We start from the raw sequence: 19323 nt of genomic DNA, 5'->3' as shown, positions 1-19323 counted from the left end.
TACTGTATACAACTCTGTTTAACATTCAAAGTTCTTCATGACCTCCCTCCACTCCCACACCCCACAGTCTTTTTACACCTTACACCCCAACCCACATACTCTTTAATCCACTGACACTAGTCTTATATTCTAATAGAGGAGACAGCATGCAAACAAACATGTACAAACAAGAGGGAGAGCACTGGAATTAAGAGAGGTTGGGAGGGCTTCCTGCGGGAGGTGGGATTTTAGCTGGGGCTTAAAGTAAGCCAGGGAGGTCAGTAGCTAGAATGGAGGGAAGGCAACCTAAGTAAAATATTGTGAATTGGCAAGATAGTGCAGGTCTATTTATACAACAGCCAGCTTATGTTTCAAGCAGGCATAGCTAATGAAAGTTATGGAGAATCCTGTTCAGCATCACCATCATCAATCAGCAGCAACATTTATACAGCGCTTTAAGGCTGAAATGTCTTTTTTAAAAAAGAAGTATCTTACAAATTCCCATTTCTGCCACGCTATTTCTGGATGGAACACCAAACTCCTCCCAATGCCTTCCTTTACAGGGGGCAGAAATTGGGACATTTTGAATGCCCCTGGGGTCACATCTCCATCCCTTATCCCCTCACGCCTATTTGTCTGACTTCTTTTATGTGTTGTCTCCTTCTGTTAGACTATAAGTTCCTTGAAAGCAGGAACTGTCTTTCTTTTTTGTGTCTGAGCACTTAGCACAATGCCAAGCACATAGTAAGCCCTCTAAAAATGTTTATCGGATTGGATTAATAAACACATGGACATGGAGTCAGAAAGACTCACCCTTCTGAATTCAAATCTGACTTCAGACACTTACTAGATGTGTGAGCAAGTCGCTTAACCCTTTTTGCCTCAGTTCCCTCATCTATAAAATGAGCTGGAGGAGGAAATGGCAAACCGCTCTAGTATTTTTGTCAAGAAAACCCCAAATGGGGTCACACAGAGTAAGACATGACTGAAATGACTGAACAAAAACAATAAACCCATAATTGAATAGTGGTATTTTTTTTTTTCAAATAAGGCATGTGGAAGAAATAATAACAATAGCTAGCATTTATAAAGTGCTTTACGTTTGGCAAAGAACTTCTTACAATTATCTCCTTTTGTCCTCACAACAATCCCTAGAGGTAAGAGCTATTATGCTCTCCATTTTACAGATAAGGTAACTGAGGCAGAAGTTAAGTGACCTTGCCCAGGGTCAGACAGTCAGTAAGTGTCTGGGGTTGGATTTGAACTCACTCATTCCTCAGGTCCAAAGCACTACCTCTCCAGCTGCCTCCAACAAGGTTATTACATAAGTTCAGATTTGATGTCAAGGCATAACTATATACAATGCCTCCCCACTTCCCATTTCCAAACACCGGTCCTGAAAAGTTGCCTCACTACCTTGTTCATGTCTTTTCGCAGCTCTAGGTCCTAGGAGGAGCCTGGACTCAGCACTGCTCCTTCTCAACCTTCATGGTTTTAGTCATATGGCCTCCCTAGGGCTGGACCTTGTTTTGTTTTCATCTGTAAAAGTGAAAGGTCTGCACTGGATGGCATCTCTTTCCATGATAAAGTCTATGACACATATTTTCCTTTTAGGGGCTTTTGGGTTCTGCTTCCAACCTGGCTATGACTTCCACATGCTTAGAGAGAATCCCATGGTTCCAGTTTAGACTAATTTCCCTAAAACACTGGGATCAGACAAGCAGGGGTAGTGGAATGGCCTCTCCCAGGATCACCCTGAGCTTCCGATGGGGGTCAGGGCAATCAGTGTTGCTTATTCGGGGAACCGAATCCTATCCGTTGTCTTCAGAAACACCTGGTTCAAACCCCTAACACCCTAGTTTGTCTTTATTGTAGATGTTTTCCTCTGCAGGAGTTTTTCCACTGCGAGGCCTGCTTGATAGTTTTATGATTGCCGCCTGTGCTCACTGCATACCTCAGATGTTTTTTGCTAAACCATGAGTCATATCAACATTCTAACAAATAAGCATCTTACCCATCTGAGCTGTCCATCACTAGTGAGCTGCCTGTAGAATCCTCTGAAGTCTCTGACAATATCTCCCAGGTCTTTATTAAGCACATGATGAGAAAGTGCATTTACAGCACAGACAACTGTAAAACACAAGCATCTGGTTTTTGGTTTTGCTTTTTTTTTTTTCACGGTAAGCCAATATATTGAGGAAAATGTTTCATGAACTGAACAATTTAAAACCAATCTGTGCATTTCGTAAAGTGTTTTAAACTTTAAGAAGGATCCCCAAATAGATCTTTTCCAACTACAATCAATGAATAACTCACAAATATCATACCCTTTAATATGTGTGATGTTGTAGGTAATTTCTAGTAGAGAAAATTAATGCCCTGATTGGATTTAATGCAGGAAATCAGGCCCTGAAAGTTTAAATTGTGATGTTCTTATTTTCCTTTTTATATTTGTTGTTGATCAGTCATGCTCTTTGTGAGCCCACTTGGAGTTTTCTTGGCAGGGATACTGCAGTGGTTTGCCATTTCCTTCTCCAGCTCATTTTACAGAAGAGTGAAGTGAGGAAAATAAGGTTAAGTGGCTTGCCTTGAGTCGCACAACTAATTAAGTGTCTGAGGCCATATTTGAACTCAGGCCTTTGGATACCAGGCCTGGTATTCTAACCACTGAGCCACCTAGCTATTCTTCTGTGTTTGACCAGTGATTAAATCTAGAGATAAATGTCACCTGTTCAGAGTAACTGGGGGAAAGAGGGGTTTGAATACAGAAAATTGTTTTAAAATTCATGCTTATTTTTGAGTATTTGCTATCCAAATGCTTCTATACCTAGAACCTAATCAGAACTGCTTTTTACTGATGAAATAAGATTAATTTATTCCTGTATTAAGTAATAATAATAATAATAACTGTAATGTTTGTAAAGTACTTTCCTCACATAAACCCAGTGGGGTGGATAGCCCAGGTAGCTTAATATTCCCTGGATTTAGAGTTAAGAACACCTGTGTTCAAATTCCACCCCTTCTTCTTACTAGCAATGTGAGCCTGGAGTCACATAACCTTTCTAAGAATCACTTAATCTTTCCACACTTCAGTTTTCTCATCTGTAAAATGGGGATAATAATAGCACCTTTACTTACTGGGCACTGTTAGGATCAAATGAGATAACACAGGTAAAGGGTTTGGCAAATCTGAAAGCATTATACAAATGCTAGTTATGACATCATTGTTATTAACAGTGCCTCTGGGAGGTTAAGTCATTCATGTGCCATCATAAATCAGTGTGGGAGAGGGGAAGGAGTGCTGACTTTTCCCGACAACAGTGAGAAGTAAACATGGTTTCTGTTCCTCAATGGTTAATAACTAATTATGGCATTCTCTTCAAAAGGAATGTGTCCTTGTATGTAAAAGGAAGCTGAAGATAAGAGCTTTAACTTAACGGTATGTTACATTCTCATCTACATTAAACTTTGGGGCTCTTAATTTGGCTCCATACTAGAATCACTGACCACAACTTGATCAGCAGATCACATGGCAATGAGAAAAAAATGTGCCCTCACAACATCCTGTATACGCTGAGATATAGATGAACTATGCAACTGTATTTTCTTTTATATTCTGCAATTAGACTAATAAAGAACATGGATTTTAATTACTGAAATTGTGTCTATCGGGTCTAAAAAACTGCAGCAATTTGATAGTTTGGGATGATAGCAACAATAAACTATATTACACATGGGGTGAGGATGGAGAATGGGAACTATGACCATTTCACAACATTCTGATGGACTAAAAATGTGGAAATCCTCCAGTGATTTGGTGGCCTAAGAGTGGAAAAGTAAGGGAAAAAAATGGTCTTATCCACTGTTCTAACAAGTATTTCTTGCCCTTGGGTAAATAAAAGACACCTGTAGTCTTGTTTAATAAATGGTGACCTCAACCCTGAAGCTTTGTCTAAATATATCTCTAAATTGTAAAACTATTTGGTCACCTTGCCTTGTCTCCTGCCCTGGAATCGGGAATATTTTCTCATTCTGATAAACCCTACCAGATACATGACAAATATCCTTCCAGAAGCTCCCCTTTTCTCCCTTAAATGATTCGTTCTTTCTCTCCTTATCCCTCTCCTGTAAAAGGCATTGTTTCTCTATCCTAAGCTGCTGCAGAATGCTGCTGATTGGCTATGTACTCTAAGCAGAACTGAAAAGTTATAAAAACCAAATCTGTACTTGTAGGAAGTTGAAACTGCTATCAGTGGGTTCCTTGGCATGCTCATAAATCTCTTTGCTTTCATTTTCGTCACCTATTTGACCCACCCTCACCAGTGTGCCATTGATGGGTATGCTGTTCCTAAGGGGTCAAGAAAATTCCCTGACATATATAGGGAGGTCCCAATTAGTTAGAATAATGAATCCCATGAAGTGGTTCTATTATTCAAATTTATATTGAAATTTTACAATGAGCTGGAACCAATGACCATTATTTACATAATTATATATATATATATATATATATATGAATAGTGAAAATTTGACTATGGGATTCATTATTTTCACTAATCAGGACCTAGCTGTATTCCACTGAAGTCCTGCTCCAAATGCCTCATCATGATATGGAGAACCCTGGGTTCTTGAAGATTATCCTAGCAGAGTGCTGGCCCTGGCAAGTCCAACCAACCTAGAGAGGCTTGGAATATGGGCCCTGGGACACATGGTTAAAAAATATTGTTCCAGGATCAGGCTGGATAAGTTTGGGGAGGGTCAGCAAGAAGTTGATATCAGGATGATAAATTTTTTGGTCACATTAACTCTCCAAGGCCATTATAAAGAGAGTACTCACAAAAATGAAAAGTACAAGTCCTTAAAGAATACTTTGCATGCATATGATGCACAAACACACGTGTGTTAATCCATGAATGGCTGGGAACATTCTTCTAACACTCCCATGGCATCTTCACTTTGTGTGTGGCTTTGCGGCTCTCTGCTGTTCCCAGTCTCAGCTGAGTGCTTAGAATCTGTCTTTTTACATATGTGTGTTTTACAAAGTTCTAACTGAACGGGAGACAAGTATAATATTTTTTCCCCTCTTTTCTGAATCACATGGTCATAGAAATTCTAGCTAAGCTGAGTAAGGTAGCTTTAAGTATTCAAAAAACCCCAATGAATATGTTTCATCTCGAATGCACATGAGGTCTTATCAGTCTAACACATTTAATGAGACCACTATGAGTCACCTGACCTGTGTGGTCAGATTCAAATGAAGTCTGGCATGTTGTGGGCTCAGGAAGGCAGAAACAAAAACTTTACAATAAAACAATGCATTTACTTAAAAAGTACTAAGAAGAAAAAAAAATCTGGGTTTTGCCCCTCTTGGCCCAGAAGGCAGGCAGGAAAATTGGGGGTAGAGGTTGGAAAGTGTTTTTCAAGGTCCCAAGTCAGCAGCTAGAGGCATGGAGATCTATATTAAAACGTAGGCCTATGCTAACTGGCAACATTAGGTGAAGGCCAATATGTCTGAACTTTAAAGAGATATCTTGGTTAAATCCCCAAATGAGTTTTCAGTCCCCCTCACCAAAGCAATGAAGAGAAATCAGTAAAGTACCTGAAATGAGCAGTCAAAAGCCTTGGTTATCTACCTCACAGGTAATGGTTCCAAAGGAAGCACAAAGCTACGAAACTGTCACTATCTTTGGTGAACTCAGTCTTAATCTTTGTGGACTTTTCTGTATTTTTCCCAACACTGGCTATAACAAAGGCTTTGCAGCTGTTACAGAAACTCAACTTTTATCAGGGGACAGGCCTAGTAACATGTGGAAACTAGTTCATTTTAAGACATATCTTATCAGGGTTGTTTCAATGAAAATCTTTTGCAAACAGCCAAGAGCCATACAAACATGTTATAACAGGCAGTGTGATCAGCAGTATTGTTTGTCCCTCCTAGTGCATAATGAATAAATAAATGGTATAACTTCAAGGGCAGCACCATAGGCCAAAGGGCTTGGTGATAAAAGGTGTCTTAGAGATCATGTTATCCACGTCTCCCATTTTACTGCTGAGAAAGAGGCGTTTCTGAGGGATGAGGGGATTCATACAGCTAACAAGCATCAGAGCTGGCATTTGAACCTCATTCCTCCTGACTTCAAATCCAATGTTCCTTTTACTATACTATACTGCCTGCCCCCAAACCTTGTCATCTTAGACTTTAAGAGTCCATTCTGTATTTGAACAGGTAAGCCCTTTACAACACATCCAACAAATGAATGGTCCCCTACCCTTTGTCTGAAGGTGCCTACTGCCTCCTGAGCCAGCCCATTCCATTTTGGGAAACTTCTCTTTATCAGGAGATATTTCCTAATGTCAAGCTGAAATTGGTCTCTGTGGCTTACACCCATTATTCATCTTATTTCTGCCTTCTGGGATCAAACATAACACATATAATCCCTCTTTTACAAGACAGCCATTCAAATACTTGAAGACAGCTATTACATCTCTTCCTCTCCCTTCCTTCTCCACACCTAGCTAACTATCATCAGCTCCTACAAACAATCCTCATATGGAAGATTCTATAGGCAATTAGGTGGCCCAGTGGATAGAGTGCTGGGGCCTGGAGTAAGCAAGACCTGAGTTCAAATCTGGCCTCAGACACTTGTTAGCTATGTGACCCTGCACAAGTCACTTAAGGCTATTTGTCTCAGTTTCCTCATCTGTAAAATGAGCTGGAGAAAAGAAATAACAAATCACTCCAGTATCTTTACCAAGGAAACCCCAAATGGGGCCACGGAGTTGGACACAACTGAAAAACAATCCCCTGGATGCACTCCAGTTTGTCAACATCTTTCCTAACATGTGATGCTCAGAAATGAACAGAAGACTCTAGGTGTGGTCTGACCAGGGTAAACACAAAGCAGCGCCATTGCCTCCCTAGTGCCGGACAGGACATCTCCAGTAGAGACCTCCTTTCAAGTTGACATTGAATGCTCAGTGACTGCTCCCTGACTCCACTATTCAACTAGTTCTTAGTCTTCTATCCTTCAAGTCAAGACATCACCCTCCTGATGTGACTGGTCCTCTTGGAGAACAAAGGATGAACAACAACCACAGTCTCCTACCTATACTGTTGTCTAGCACACATTGTTCTGTCTTATGCACAAAAATAGAATGCGTATGGCGTTATGAACAGAGAGCTGGATTTGAAATCAGGCTGACGCGAATCTGAATCAACACTTACTGTGTTACCTATGGCTATGGCCAAATCACTTAACCTCCCTGATTCTCAGTTTTCTTGTCTGTAAAAAAAATAAATTATAATATCGATGGTGCCTATTTCACAGGGCTTTTTTAAGGCTTAAAAGAAATGATGTAAGTAAAAGTACTTTGCAACATTAAAAAATTATATAAATGCCAGCTATTATTATTAGTATCATTGTCAAATGCTTTGTGAAAATCTAGACAATCTCTATGTACAGTGTTCCCCTGGCCGCAAGATGATAGATTTAGAGCAGGGAGGGGCTATAGAGGCCATCCTGTCTAACCTGTTATTTTATAATCAGGAAACTGAGATCCAGAAAGAACAATCCACTTGACCGTGGTCATACCATTAGTAGATAGACAACTGAATAATGGATCAGAAAGATACCGTGTTTCCCCGATAATAAGACCTATCCCGAAAATAAGCCCTCCCCCAAAAATAAGCCCTATTGAGCACCGTGCGCGTCATCCTGTTCTTCCCCAGTGATTTGCTTATTGAATAAAGGTACATTTTTTTGTTCACATTTACCTGTTTATTAAAATTGCTGTCAATGTTCATTAAAATAAGCCCTCCCCTGAAAATAAGCCCTCTGGTGTTTTTCTGTCCAAAAAAAAAATAAGACAGTGTCTTATTATTGGGGAAACACGGGTATATAGAGTGGATGGAATTTATGTGCTCCTTCTTGTTGAATGACTGGAGATCACATAACCCTAACAGGACTTAGGTCTGAAAGGAACCACAGAGTTAATCTAATGCAACCCCCTAATTTTGCAGATGGGGAAACTATGGCCCACTAGGGTTAAGGGACTTGCCTTAAGTGGAGTTGCTAGTAAATAGAAAAAAATGGGATTCCAGCCCAGGTTACCTGTCACCTTTACCATATTTTTTTCCCACTATGCCACCACACTATATCCTTGTTTACTCCTGTTGGCTTTCAACAGGTAGCAGGTTCTATCCTCACACTACATAGCATCATCCAAAATGGCTGCCATGAATTTTAGGATCAGAAATCTGTAAATTATTAAAATTAGCTCCATAAGGTAGGGCAAGGGGCATTGGGAAGTTTAGTTAAAGTGTTTACATCTAAAGTCCAAAGAAATTTAACTAAGGATTCAAAATACTAAGCTCCAAAAAGAAACCATGCACTTAATTAGTATTTTCAATATGCCAAGTTAAAATTTATTCCCTTAAATTCAACCACTCCACTAATTACAAAAATGTATGAAAGGCCACTGCCTAAGCATTTCAAAAGGATCCTAGAAGTGAACACTAGCTTTACTAGTATTAAATGATTTCCAGGAGGAAATCATTAATGTTGAGAAATAGAATTATAAAAGCCAGATATTCTGCCACTTTTAACTAAAAGGAAGAGCTTGAAGACATATTTGTTTATGAACACCATCTTCCAACATTAGCAAAGAAATAAAGCCAAACCCCACTTAAAACAAACAATCCTAAGGAAATTCAGAGAATGGAATCAGCACGAAATAAATACTTTAATTAAGATAGTATCAAATTATCTGAGCAAAATGGCATAGAGGATAGAGTGCTGGGCTTGGAGTCAAGATGATCTGAGTTCAAATTCTGTCTTATGACATTTTTCTAGCTGTGTGACTTTGGGAAAGTTACTTAACCTCCTTGTCCTCAATTTCCTCATCTGTAAAATGAAATTATCATATAGCCTTTGAAGTCCCTCCTACCACTACATTCCTATGATCTGAGACTCATTTTCTTCATGTGTCAAAGAGGAAAATATTTATATTACATACCTCACAAGGCTGTAACAAAGTTCAAATGAGATAAGCACAAAGTAGTTTGTAGACTTTAAAGTACCTCATAAAGTCAGTTATTATGTGATATATGTAGCATATCCACGGTGAATATAAGAAAAGACTTGCCCTATAGTCAGTAGGACCTGAGTTCAAATCTGATTTCAGATACTTACTAGCTATGTGACCTTGGGCAAGTCACTTAATGTGACTGCCTTCAAAAAAAAGAAAAGATTCCTACATGATACAAGGTATTCTTGTTCCTAGCACAAACACAAGCATTAAACCAAGGATCCTAACCTGAGTTCCATGAAATTATTTTTAAAAATATTTTGATAATTTTATTTTAATATAATCAGTTCCCTTTATAACCCTATGTATTTTATGCATTTCAAAACATTATTGTGGGAAGGGGGTCCTATGCTTTACTAAATAACCAATAGAATCCAAGAAACAAAAAAGGTTAATCTAACCCTCTATAACATGTTTGATAGAACTGAATAGGGGCAGCTGGTGCAGTGAATAGATCACTGACTCTGGAGTCAGGAGGACCCGAATTCAAATCCAGCCTCAGGCACTTAACACTTACTAGCCCTATGACCTTGAACAAGTCACTTAACCCCAATTACACTCAAAAAAAAAAACTGAATAAAGATAACCTTAGATTTGCAATGGAGCTGAATTGGCCTTTTTATGGTCTCAAAGGGCACTCCCTTACTTCTGACTCATACAACTTAGTCTCTCTTTTCCTTGGGGATGCAATGCAGGCACCATCTTCTGCCTGAAGCCTTTCCTGAGTCTTGTGAAGGCTGTCACTCTTTCTTCCCCAAATTCCCTTATATGCATATACTTGTATTCATTATTTATTCACTTTATATTTATGCTCTATGTACTGCCATATGTACTTGTTATCTTCCCCATTAGAAGGTAAGCTCCCTTCACACAGGGACTGTTTCTGTCAGTAGCCTCTGGTATACAGTAGACACTCAGTACATGCTGCTGATAGATTGAAAGACAAGGTCTAGTCTCCTATGCAGTTATTTGGCTATCCTTTCGGCTCAAAAAACCTTTGATGTCATATACATTCCTGAAAGTAGATTTTAAGAGGGGGAAGGAAAGGACTAGAGAATTAAATATTAAGGAGAAAAAGGACACAGAAAACATTCAGCTACTTTAGAATTTTGTCTGAGTTTAACCCCATTTATTACTCTGTGGTTTCAAAGGCCACTTTGGAAAGTGCATTTATAGTTTCAGGCTGTTAGCAGACATAGCAGATACTGCGGTAAATTGTTCATTCCTTCCAAACAACTTGGTCTGTATGGAAAGAGCCTGGGGTGTAACTGAGGAGACCTGGGGTTCTGTCCAGCTCAATCACTTGGTGACTTGGTTTTCTCATTTGTAAAATGAGGGATTTGGGAGGATCCAAGGATGCCTTCCAGTCTAAGCATCCTACGATTTATGATGATACTGTTCTACTCTGATGAACTAATAGGCACCACAGATGTAAGAAACAGAAGCTTAAGTAGAGGGAAATGAGATGGGACACAATCTACTTTACTGTCTAGAAGGACCCATACTCATCTCTTAGAGTTTAGGAGCACTGATGAAAAAGATATTTAGTCTGACCTCTTTAATTTAAAGATAAGGAAATTTGATGTTCCTTTGATGTCTAAGATCCTGAGAAGTCCTAGAATCAATGGACTTGAACACTTATTCTGGTATGAAATAGTTTTGAAACAAAGTAAATAGCCCTATAACAACAATAACAGTAGCTAGTACTTATAGAATGGTTTAAAGGTTCCCAAAACACTTTAGAAATATTACCTCATTTAATTGTAACAACAATAATGTAAGGTAGGTTTTACTATTATCCCTACTTTACAGCTGAGGAAACTGAGGCTGACAGAGTTAAGTGACTTGCCCAGGGCCAATAGCTGGCACGAAGCAGGATTTGAACTCAGGTCTTCCTGATTCCAAGTCCAGTATTCTGTTCATTAGGCCACTTATATTAAAATGATAAACTTTATTGCTTAAGTCGAATTTCAAACCAAGCAACTAGTTAATATTATTAAAGTCACCCTCATTGGAAGCAATGGGAAAATGAGTCCAGGGAGGTTAGTTTTGAAGCAACTTGTGGGTGGTTGATGGGCCAATTTTCCTTAAAAATCATCCCACTGGATCTAAGACAATCCCAAAGAATTATACTATCTACCTCCAGAGAAAGAATTGATATTGATTGAATACGGACTGAAGCATGCTATTTTTCACCTTCATTTTTTCTTTCATTTGAGTCTTCTTGTGCAAAATGACTAATATGGAAATGTTTTACATAATTACACATACTCCCCTCCCCCCCACAAGATAACCTATATTTGATTGCTTACCATCTCAGGGAAGGGGGAGGAGAGAGAGCGAGAGATAGTATCTGGAATTCAAAACTTCAAATCAAAATGTCAAAAAATTGAAAAAAATTATCCCACTTATATTAAAAACAGACAAACAAGGCCCTAATGGTAACTCTTTACTTTCTTTTATTTCAGCCTCTAAGAATATCAAAAGATGGTTAAACAAGAACAAAACTGAAAGATGTCTAAACGCTAACAGTTCTATGCCCAAAGAAAAGTCTACTTACCAACTTCGGTACCTTTGCCCAAAGTAAAGGTGATTCCGTACCCCTTCAGTCCATCTTTTGCATCGGTCTCTATTATGACATAGGCTGCAGAATAATCTGGGTCAGTGTGCTGCATGGAAACATCCCAATACCACCCCCCAAGATAAAAACATTGGTAATCAGAAGTAAATGGAAGTCATAAACAATATAAGAGCTAGCCCAATAATAGATTAATTTGACTAAACTGTTGGTGATGAATCAAACAACAATAAAGAGGTTAAGAAAGAAATTTCTCCACCAAGACTTTGACCAAGCATCTGACCAGGAAGTATTATTATCTGAGGACCAGCCCAATTCATTTAAGAGAAGCACATCACCACAGGGAGCCTGGGTCACCAAGTGATGTTTTCTTTTGACAACAGCAACTCATGAAAACATTTTAATAAGTATAACAGGGGATGGGCTTCTTCCAAGGAAACAGTAGCAATATTGACAAAATCAAGCAAGGGAATTTATTTTATATTGATCAATGCACAGTTGTCAAATTACAAATTACAAAGATAATGGCATTCCAGTGGATTTTACATCCATGAATGTTTGCTCATGTCAGACTGATGGATATCTATTTCCTTCTTCAGTTCTTTGAGCACACTACCCCACACAAACAATTTCACACTATACAAATCAAGTGTTCCAAAAACTCTGAAGGAAAATAGAAGCTGTTTTTACCCAGAACCAAAGTTTATACAGGGGGTAGAAATACCAGATGCCAGGTGAGATAAGGAAGGGAAATATGCAGAGAGCTGGAGATTTAATGCAATTCAACTCCAGTAGTACTTTATGGTTTGGTCATTTTCAGTCTCCCCTGACTCTTAATGACCCCATTTGGAGTTTTCTTAGCAAAGATACTAGAGTGATTTGCCATTTCCTTCTTCAGTTCATTTCGTAGATGAAGAAACTGAGGCAAACAGGGTTAAGTGACTTGCCCAGAGTCACACGGCTAGTATCTGGGGCCACATTTGAACTCAGAAAAATGAATCTTCCTGATTTCAGGTCCAGCATTCTATCCACTGCACCACTTAAGCTGCCCCAAAGCACTGAAAAACCAACATGCATAGACTGGGTAATAAAGTATGCTTAACACTATCCAAGGACAACAGGAAGGGTGAAGGGGGGTTAGTGGTGGTGGTAGAGAAGTCAAATGTAATATCTAGCTAGCTATATGAATATAGTCCCTGGTCTTAAGCAGGGGTTTTGAACTTTGAACTTATTTTGTAATTATTTTGATACCTACTTCAATATAACAGGCTTCCTTTTTAATCCTATGTATTTTATGAATTTAAATTAAAAACACTCTGGGATAGGGTCAATAGACCTCACCAGACTACTAAAGGGGTCTAAACATACAAAAAGCTTAAGAACTCCTGCCTTAAGAGATTATCACCTCCTTAAGAGAGTAAAGATTAACATCTAAAATGCTAAAAATAAAACAAGACACAGCATATGAATGATGTAAGCACCATACTGTATCAGTACATATATACATATACATATGTGTATACATGTATCTATTTTCTCCCCCAAGACCTAATTTGTATAAAATCTATGTGTTCTATATTATAATATAGAATATAAATTAGAATAAATATAATATAAAGTAAATGTGTCATTCTTCTATAAGAAGAATTTTCTTTTCAAAAATGATATCCTTGGGGTGGCTAGGTGGCACAGTGAGTAGAATGCTGGCCCTGGAGTCAGGAGGACCTGAGTTTGGATCTGGCCTCAGACACTTAACACACACAAAAAAAACCTAGCTGTGAGACCTTAGGCAAGTTACTTAACCCCAAGTGCCCTCCAAAAAACAAACAAACAAAAAAATATATCCTAGTTGGGTGTGCCCCACCTGTTGAGGCAGCCTCTCCAAATGCTACAGTTTGCATATGACATGGTACAAATCATATATCAAGCTTTAAAATGCTATCTAATATTCTCAATGAAGTTCTCAATAAATGAAAATCAGGCTGATATTCTACAGCTGAAAAAAGAAGGGAATGAAAAATGCATGTTGCCCAGGCTGTAACAGTCTGTCACATTAGAGCTCTGATAATGTGACCATGGAGTGGTGCTGCAGATAAGCAGTAGACTGACCCCAAAATGAATAGTGGAAGAAAGGAGGCTGCATGGACCTTGGGAAAAGGTGGTAGACCTATGCTCCCAATTATCTCAAATAGTTTGATGCCACAAAATCCTGTCTCTTAAAGAGCCAAAATTCTCCAGGTTATATTGCTAAATGACTGCAGATCTTAGAACCCCATAATCCTGGAAGAAGCAAAATAATAAGTAACTCAAAGAGCACGAAAGGCTTAATTAGGCTGCACTGTGCTTGCAAGAAGTGTAAGAGACCTTATTGAAAAAGAAGTTCAAATAGAAGCAACTCTGAGCTTTAACCTTAAACCCAGTACAATTTACTTTTTGTCCTTTGAGGTTTTAATTTTTGATTTTGTGAAATATAGCTATAAAAAGACAGGCTTTTAGAAGCCCACAGTGTTTTAAGTGGAGTTACTTGAGTTCACCAGAAAACCCAAATGACTAGGGATTTCATAGGATGGCCAATAATAGCCCCAACCCAAATCTCCTTAGCTCATTGTTGAGATTTTGAACTCTTTTCTGTTCAGGTCAGAAACTCTGAGGGTCTTCCCCCTCCCAGACTTCTATCTCTGCAATGGTAAACTGAGCCATCTTTTGTCTCAATTCTCACCCAGCCCTTAGTCCTTGAAAGGACATGGTCTCAGACCTGGGAAAGACTTTAATTTAGAAAGGTCAAGGTCACCCACTTCATCCTGGGCCATCACCCAGGACCATGACCTTGGTCTTGCCACTATACTTAGATGACTCTGGAGGAGAGAGTTAGGCTAACAACTTTGCACTGCTGTACCCCACTCATATACAATTCACAGGCAAGTCAAGACATCACCTTAGATGTCACTTGAGAACAAAAGACGAACAACCAAGTAAACTGGGTACATTAATTAATATAGCGACACTTTTTGAAGCAGCAAAGAATTTGGAAATAAAGTTGATGCTCAAAAGTGGGAAATGGCTGAATAAATTGCAGTACATGGATATGATGGAATACTTCTGTGCTATAAGAAAGAATGAGTATAATGAATATAAAGAGGCATAAGAAGACATATGAACTGATACAAAATGAAGTAACCAGAAAAACAATATGCAAAATGACTACAATATAAATGGAAAAAAACCAACAATAATGACATATGATGGGAACTGAATGCTTTGAAATGACAATATCCAAGACCAGTCCCAGAGAAAAGATACAAGAATGCACCTCCCTTCCTCCTATGCAGAGACGGAGGTACTGTGGGTCTGGAATACTATAATGCCAGATTTTTCTACTATTGGTATGTTTTGCTAAATCTTTTTCCTCTTTTTCTATTTTGTTATAAATGTCAGCTTTCTGAGATGGAGTGGGAGAGATATATTGGGAAATGTAGGTGATGTAAAAACAAAAGAGATAAATAAAATTTTATTTTAAAAATGTGTTGAGGATATTTGTAAGAGGAAAGTTTTTCCTAAATGACATGTGTTAGGGAAAATGAGAACCAATGTATAGTCACAGCCCGTTAATAACTTACAAGACATAAAAAGAATAAGAGGAAGGAAGCCACCAGCAAGTACCTCAGGCAGAGCCTTTATAGAGGATCTATAGGAAAATGTCTACAAGAGTCACAAAGAATGAAAAAGCATAAAAAGGCTGTGATCTACAAGGCAGGAGATGTGCCCAGACTGGCAAAATGACCCTAAAGCACATGAATAAAATCATAAACTGTTTTATACAAGTAAAGGTAGTGCTTAGGGTGGGGGGTGGGAAAAAGTGAGAAAGAGAAAGAGAGAATGAGAGAGAGGGAGAGAGACAGAGAAAGAGAGACAGAGAGACAGAGAGGTGAGATGCACCTTAAAGGATTAGCAGGATGTGGACAGGCAGAAGAAAGAGATAAGAGATCCAATCTCCTGGCAAAAAGAACACAAGAGGAGGAACACTATGGGCCAAAAAGGTAATTAACTTACAAGAACAGCGTATGGAACAAAAATAAGTTTGGATAAATAAGATGGGAAAACCAGGTATAAAAAATTAGATTTGATATGGCAGGAAACTGGGAGCCACTGAAAGCCTTTTAAGCAGAGGAAAAATATGAGAACTGGAAGAAAGAGAAACTGGTTTGCAATATTTCAGGTACGACGTGGTCTAGACCAGTGGGGTCAAATTCAAACAGATATGATGGCCATTTTAGTGCTTTTAAGGTTTGCAAAGTACTTTCCTCATATTAGAGTCACACAACAACCTAGTGAGGGAGGTCCCATTATTATCTCCATTTTTTTTTTAAAGCAATTGGGGTTAAGTAACTTGCTCAAGGTTACACGGCCAGTTATTTCTGGGTGTGGTGCTGAGTATCTGAGCCCAGATTTGATCCAGGTCATCCCGACACTGGAGCCAGTACTCTTACTTGATGAGCCACCTGGCCCCCCCTTATTATCTCCATTTTACAGAATGACCCATGACTGGGGAATAGCTGAACACTTTATGGTATAAGAACATAGTATTTTGTGGGTGGGAAGTATATGGGCAAAGTCACTCAAGAAACTTCCTTCAAGTGAGAGGATTACTCAATGTTAAGTCAAATGGCCAACTAGACCAACTCCCTCATTTTATGGATCAAGAAACTGAAGCCACACCCAAGGTTATACAAGTTTGTTGAGAATCTGACCCTAGAATCCAGACTTTTTGACCTTGGATCCAGTGCTGTTTACATTGTACCCTGTGAAGTCCATTAATTAATTTTTAAACTTCAAATGTCAGCATTTTAGTTGTTAAGAATTTAATTTGTAAGGATTACAGGAGAAAAATTATCTTTTAGCAACATTCTAACCATTCTAAATAAAAAAAATATATGACAATCTGGGATTTTAAAGTAAAAAAAAAATTTAAAGGGGGAGGGAGACAAGGCAATGGGTAACGTTTAATGCTTTTTATCCTCCGGAGTATGAGTAAGAAAACTTAGGTTCCGCTCCTATTCAACTTACTAATTCTTGGCTTTGATCACTTGAGAATAAGGTGTTCATTTCCTTTTCAATGCTAACCTCATTTCTTGAACCCTTGATGCCATTCCTTCCCATCTGCTTAGGGATCTTGTCTCATCAATGATAACCCTTCTCCACCTTCCATCTCCCTATCTACAAGCTCATTCTCCACATCCCATAAATATTCTTGGGTCTACATCGTCCTTACCAAAACAAAAAACAAAAAAACTCCACCACCTTTGCCTCTATATCCCATAATCCTGTGTGACCTTGGCTAAGTCCCCTAAATCTCTCAGGCTTTTTTCAGCAAATAGAGGGGTTTGGACTAGACCTTGGCGTCCCGGAATGTCAGAACTGAAAAGAATCCTACTATTCATATAGTCTGGATTCTATCGTATGTCTAAGCCTCAAGAACTATCTGGACCAACTAGTTAGGAAAAAAGGGCCCAAATCTTTTACTGCTCTTAAAAAGCCTCCCAAAGCAAACAACAAGTGTGTGTTTGAGAAAATATCCAAAACTAGGTGTGGGCTCTTGGACAAGTTATCAGCCTTTGGGATTCAGTTTCCTCATCTTTAAAATGAAACTGGACTTTGGGCGGCCAGGTGGCTCAGCGAGTAAGAGCACCGGCTCCAGTGTCGGGATGACCTGGATCAAATCCGGGCTCAGATACTCAGCACTACACCCAGAAATAATAACTGGCCATGTAACCTTGAGCAAGTTACTTAACCCCGATTGCTTACAAAAAAAAAAAATGAAACTGTACTAAATGACCTCCCTTCCAGGTACATTAACGTTCTCAAAGGCAGCCCTTCACAGTTCTTTTTTTCTACTTAAAAAAAAAAATATCAATTTTCTAGTAAGGGCCCTGCCCCCGCCTTTTTATTCACATTTTAAACAGAGACACCGTGGCCAAGAAGGCAGAGTGTTGTCCACAGAGTAAGGAAGACCTGGTTCAAGTCCCTCTGACAGGTCGTGGCAGCTACGGGAGACCAGGGCAAGCCTTTTTGCACCCAGGCAACTCTCTAAACTCTAAGCTGTAGCTGTTGCTGAATTGCATTTGTAGAAGAAGCTTCCTTATTGGGAGTTCCCTGTATCACTAAATTTAGAGATGTATTAAAACATGATAATCATTCAGTTTTCAAAGAAGCTGGGGCACATATGTTGGGCTAATATGAAGAACTTGAGGACTGTCGTTCCAAGTGAAATGGCCTGCACGCTGCGTCAGCAAGCACCTAAGGAGAGGTGTGCCGAACGTCCGAGCACTTGGTGGGGCAGGTATAGCAGGGGTTTAGGACCCAGGCAGGGATTTAGACTGGACCCGAAAAAAACCAGCACCCAGACGTTCCAAAAGTTGAGCAACTGCAGCAGAGAAACTTCATCGTGACCACCCTAAAGGCAACGTCGGGGGGTCTGGCTGTCAGGGCTGCGCTGCGCCCTTAGTCCCGCATCCCGCTCCCGCGACTCCCGCCAGGGTGGAAGGCGGCGGGCCGAAGTCTCCGCGTGCCCAGCTCCGCTGGGAGCGCGCGGGATCGGGGCCGGGGGACATGGGCGCACGACGGCGGCTTCCGCTCTTACCATGGCATCGGACCCGTGGCCTCCAAGAGAGGTAGGGAAACGCACGTCGTGGACCGACAGCCCGGTGATACGACCTGCCACCATCTTCCTTCAGTTCTTCTCGGTGCGCGCTGGAGAAACAGCACGGGACGGAGAGGAAACTTGTCCAGGGCTGGTCCGGCTTATAAACCCGGGCAAAGGAGGACTCGCCGGGTTTGATTGGCTGGAGCATTGTCCATCTTCGTACCGCCCAGCCTTTGTGCTGTCCCCGCCCTCGTTCCTTTCTCCATTGTGGATAGTACCGAAATACCCAGAAGCATGATGGGAAATGTAGTTCTGCTATACACCCAGCTGGGATCGTCCCCCTGCTACCTTTGTGGTCACAAAGTTTCACTTCCCTACTCCTCTCCAGTCCCGATCCCCTACGGTGCTTCAAGTGGCAAAGATCGTCATTCCCTTGGCGCAGTGAGTTGTGTCTTCCATTAAAATGCACTTCATAGCCCTGAAGAGGTAATACATTGAGTTTTTTCAGTCGTTCCTAGCTCATTTTGCAGTAACTTTTCAAATTATTTTCATCCATTGACTAAGCACTTATTAGTAGGTCTAAGACACTGCTAGGCACTGGGGCGTCAAAGACAAAACAGAAAACCCTTCGCTGCCCTACAGGAGCTTAAATGTAGGGAGGGAATACAATCCTTAAAGAGAAATGTGTACAAAATTATTTGAGGATGGAGAGCCCACTGCTGGGAATAGGATTCTCATTTCTCACTGGACTTCACTATTTAAGAACTTTTTTGACCTCTCCTCCATGCCCCCAGAAAGCTCATTATTGGGATAATCTCATCAACACCGAAAAATTTAACTATCTCAGTGTTTACTGGACCTTTTAATCATCCCTGACTGCAGGGTGGGTCCATGAACTCCAAACCTCGGTTTAAGAAAAGAGTTCAGCTCCCATATCCTCTCATTTCTCACCTTACTGTACTACTCTGGGACTTTCTGCTTTGGGTACCTTTCCTCTGCCTTCCCTACCCCCCCTTTAAAGCGCGCGCGCGCGCTCGTG

The 19323-nt window shown here is 39.9% G+C and overlaps 1 protein-coding gene across 5 annotated transcripts in view; it reads right to left on the bottom strand.

Moving 5' to 3' along the window:
* The window catches only part of ENOSF1 (enolase superfamily member 1), a 46227-nt gene extending 27641 nt beyond the window's left edge, over positions 1-18586 (bottom strand). The window contains exons 1-3 of one of the 5 annotated variants that reach the window (XR_011170608.1): positions 18282-18586; positions 11627-11710; positions 1994-2109 (exon numbers count right to left, since the gene is read on the bottom strand). Coding sequence is in view for 4 of the 5 variants with exons in the window: in XM_069099727.1 (XP_068955828.1) it covers positions 1994-2109; positions 11627-11710; positions 18282-18492 (411 nt within the window). In the remaining variant the exon portion in view is untranslated. Of the gene's footprint in view, positions 1-1993; positions 2110-11626; positions 11736-18281 lie in introns of all 5 variants that reach the window. The other 4 variants (XM_069099727.1, XM_069099729.1, XM_069099728.1 and 1 more) reach the window with 4 other exon arrangements.
* Between the last annotated feature and the right edge of the window lie 737 nt (positions 18587-19323).

This window comes from Petaurus breviceps, unplaced genomic scaffold (genome assembly GCF_028583685.1).
Source record: "Petaurus breviceps papuanus isolate PSGF00001 unplaced genomic scaffold, PetGlider_PUasm1.0 38, whole genome shotgun sequence".
Lineage (NCBI taxonomy): Eukaryota > Metazoa > Chordata > Mammalia > Diprotodontia > Petauridae > Petaurus > Petaurus breviceps.
The sequence above is the reverse complement of the archived record's forward strand: the minus strand, read 5'-3'. Positions and strand labels throughout refer to the sequence as shown.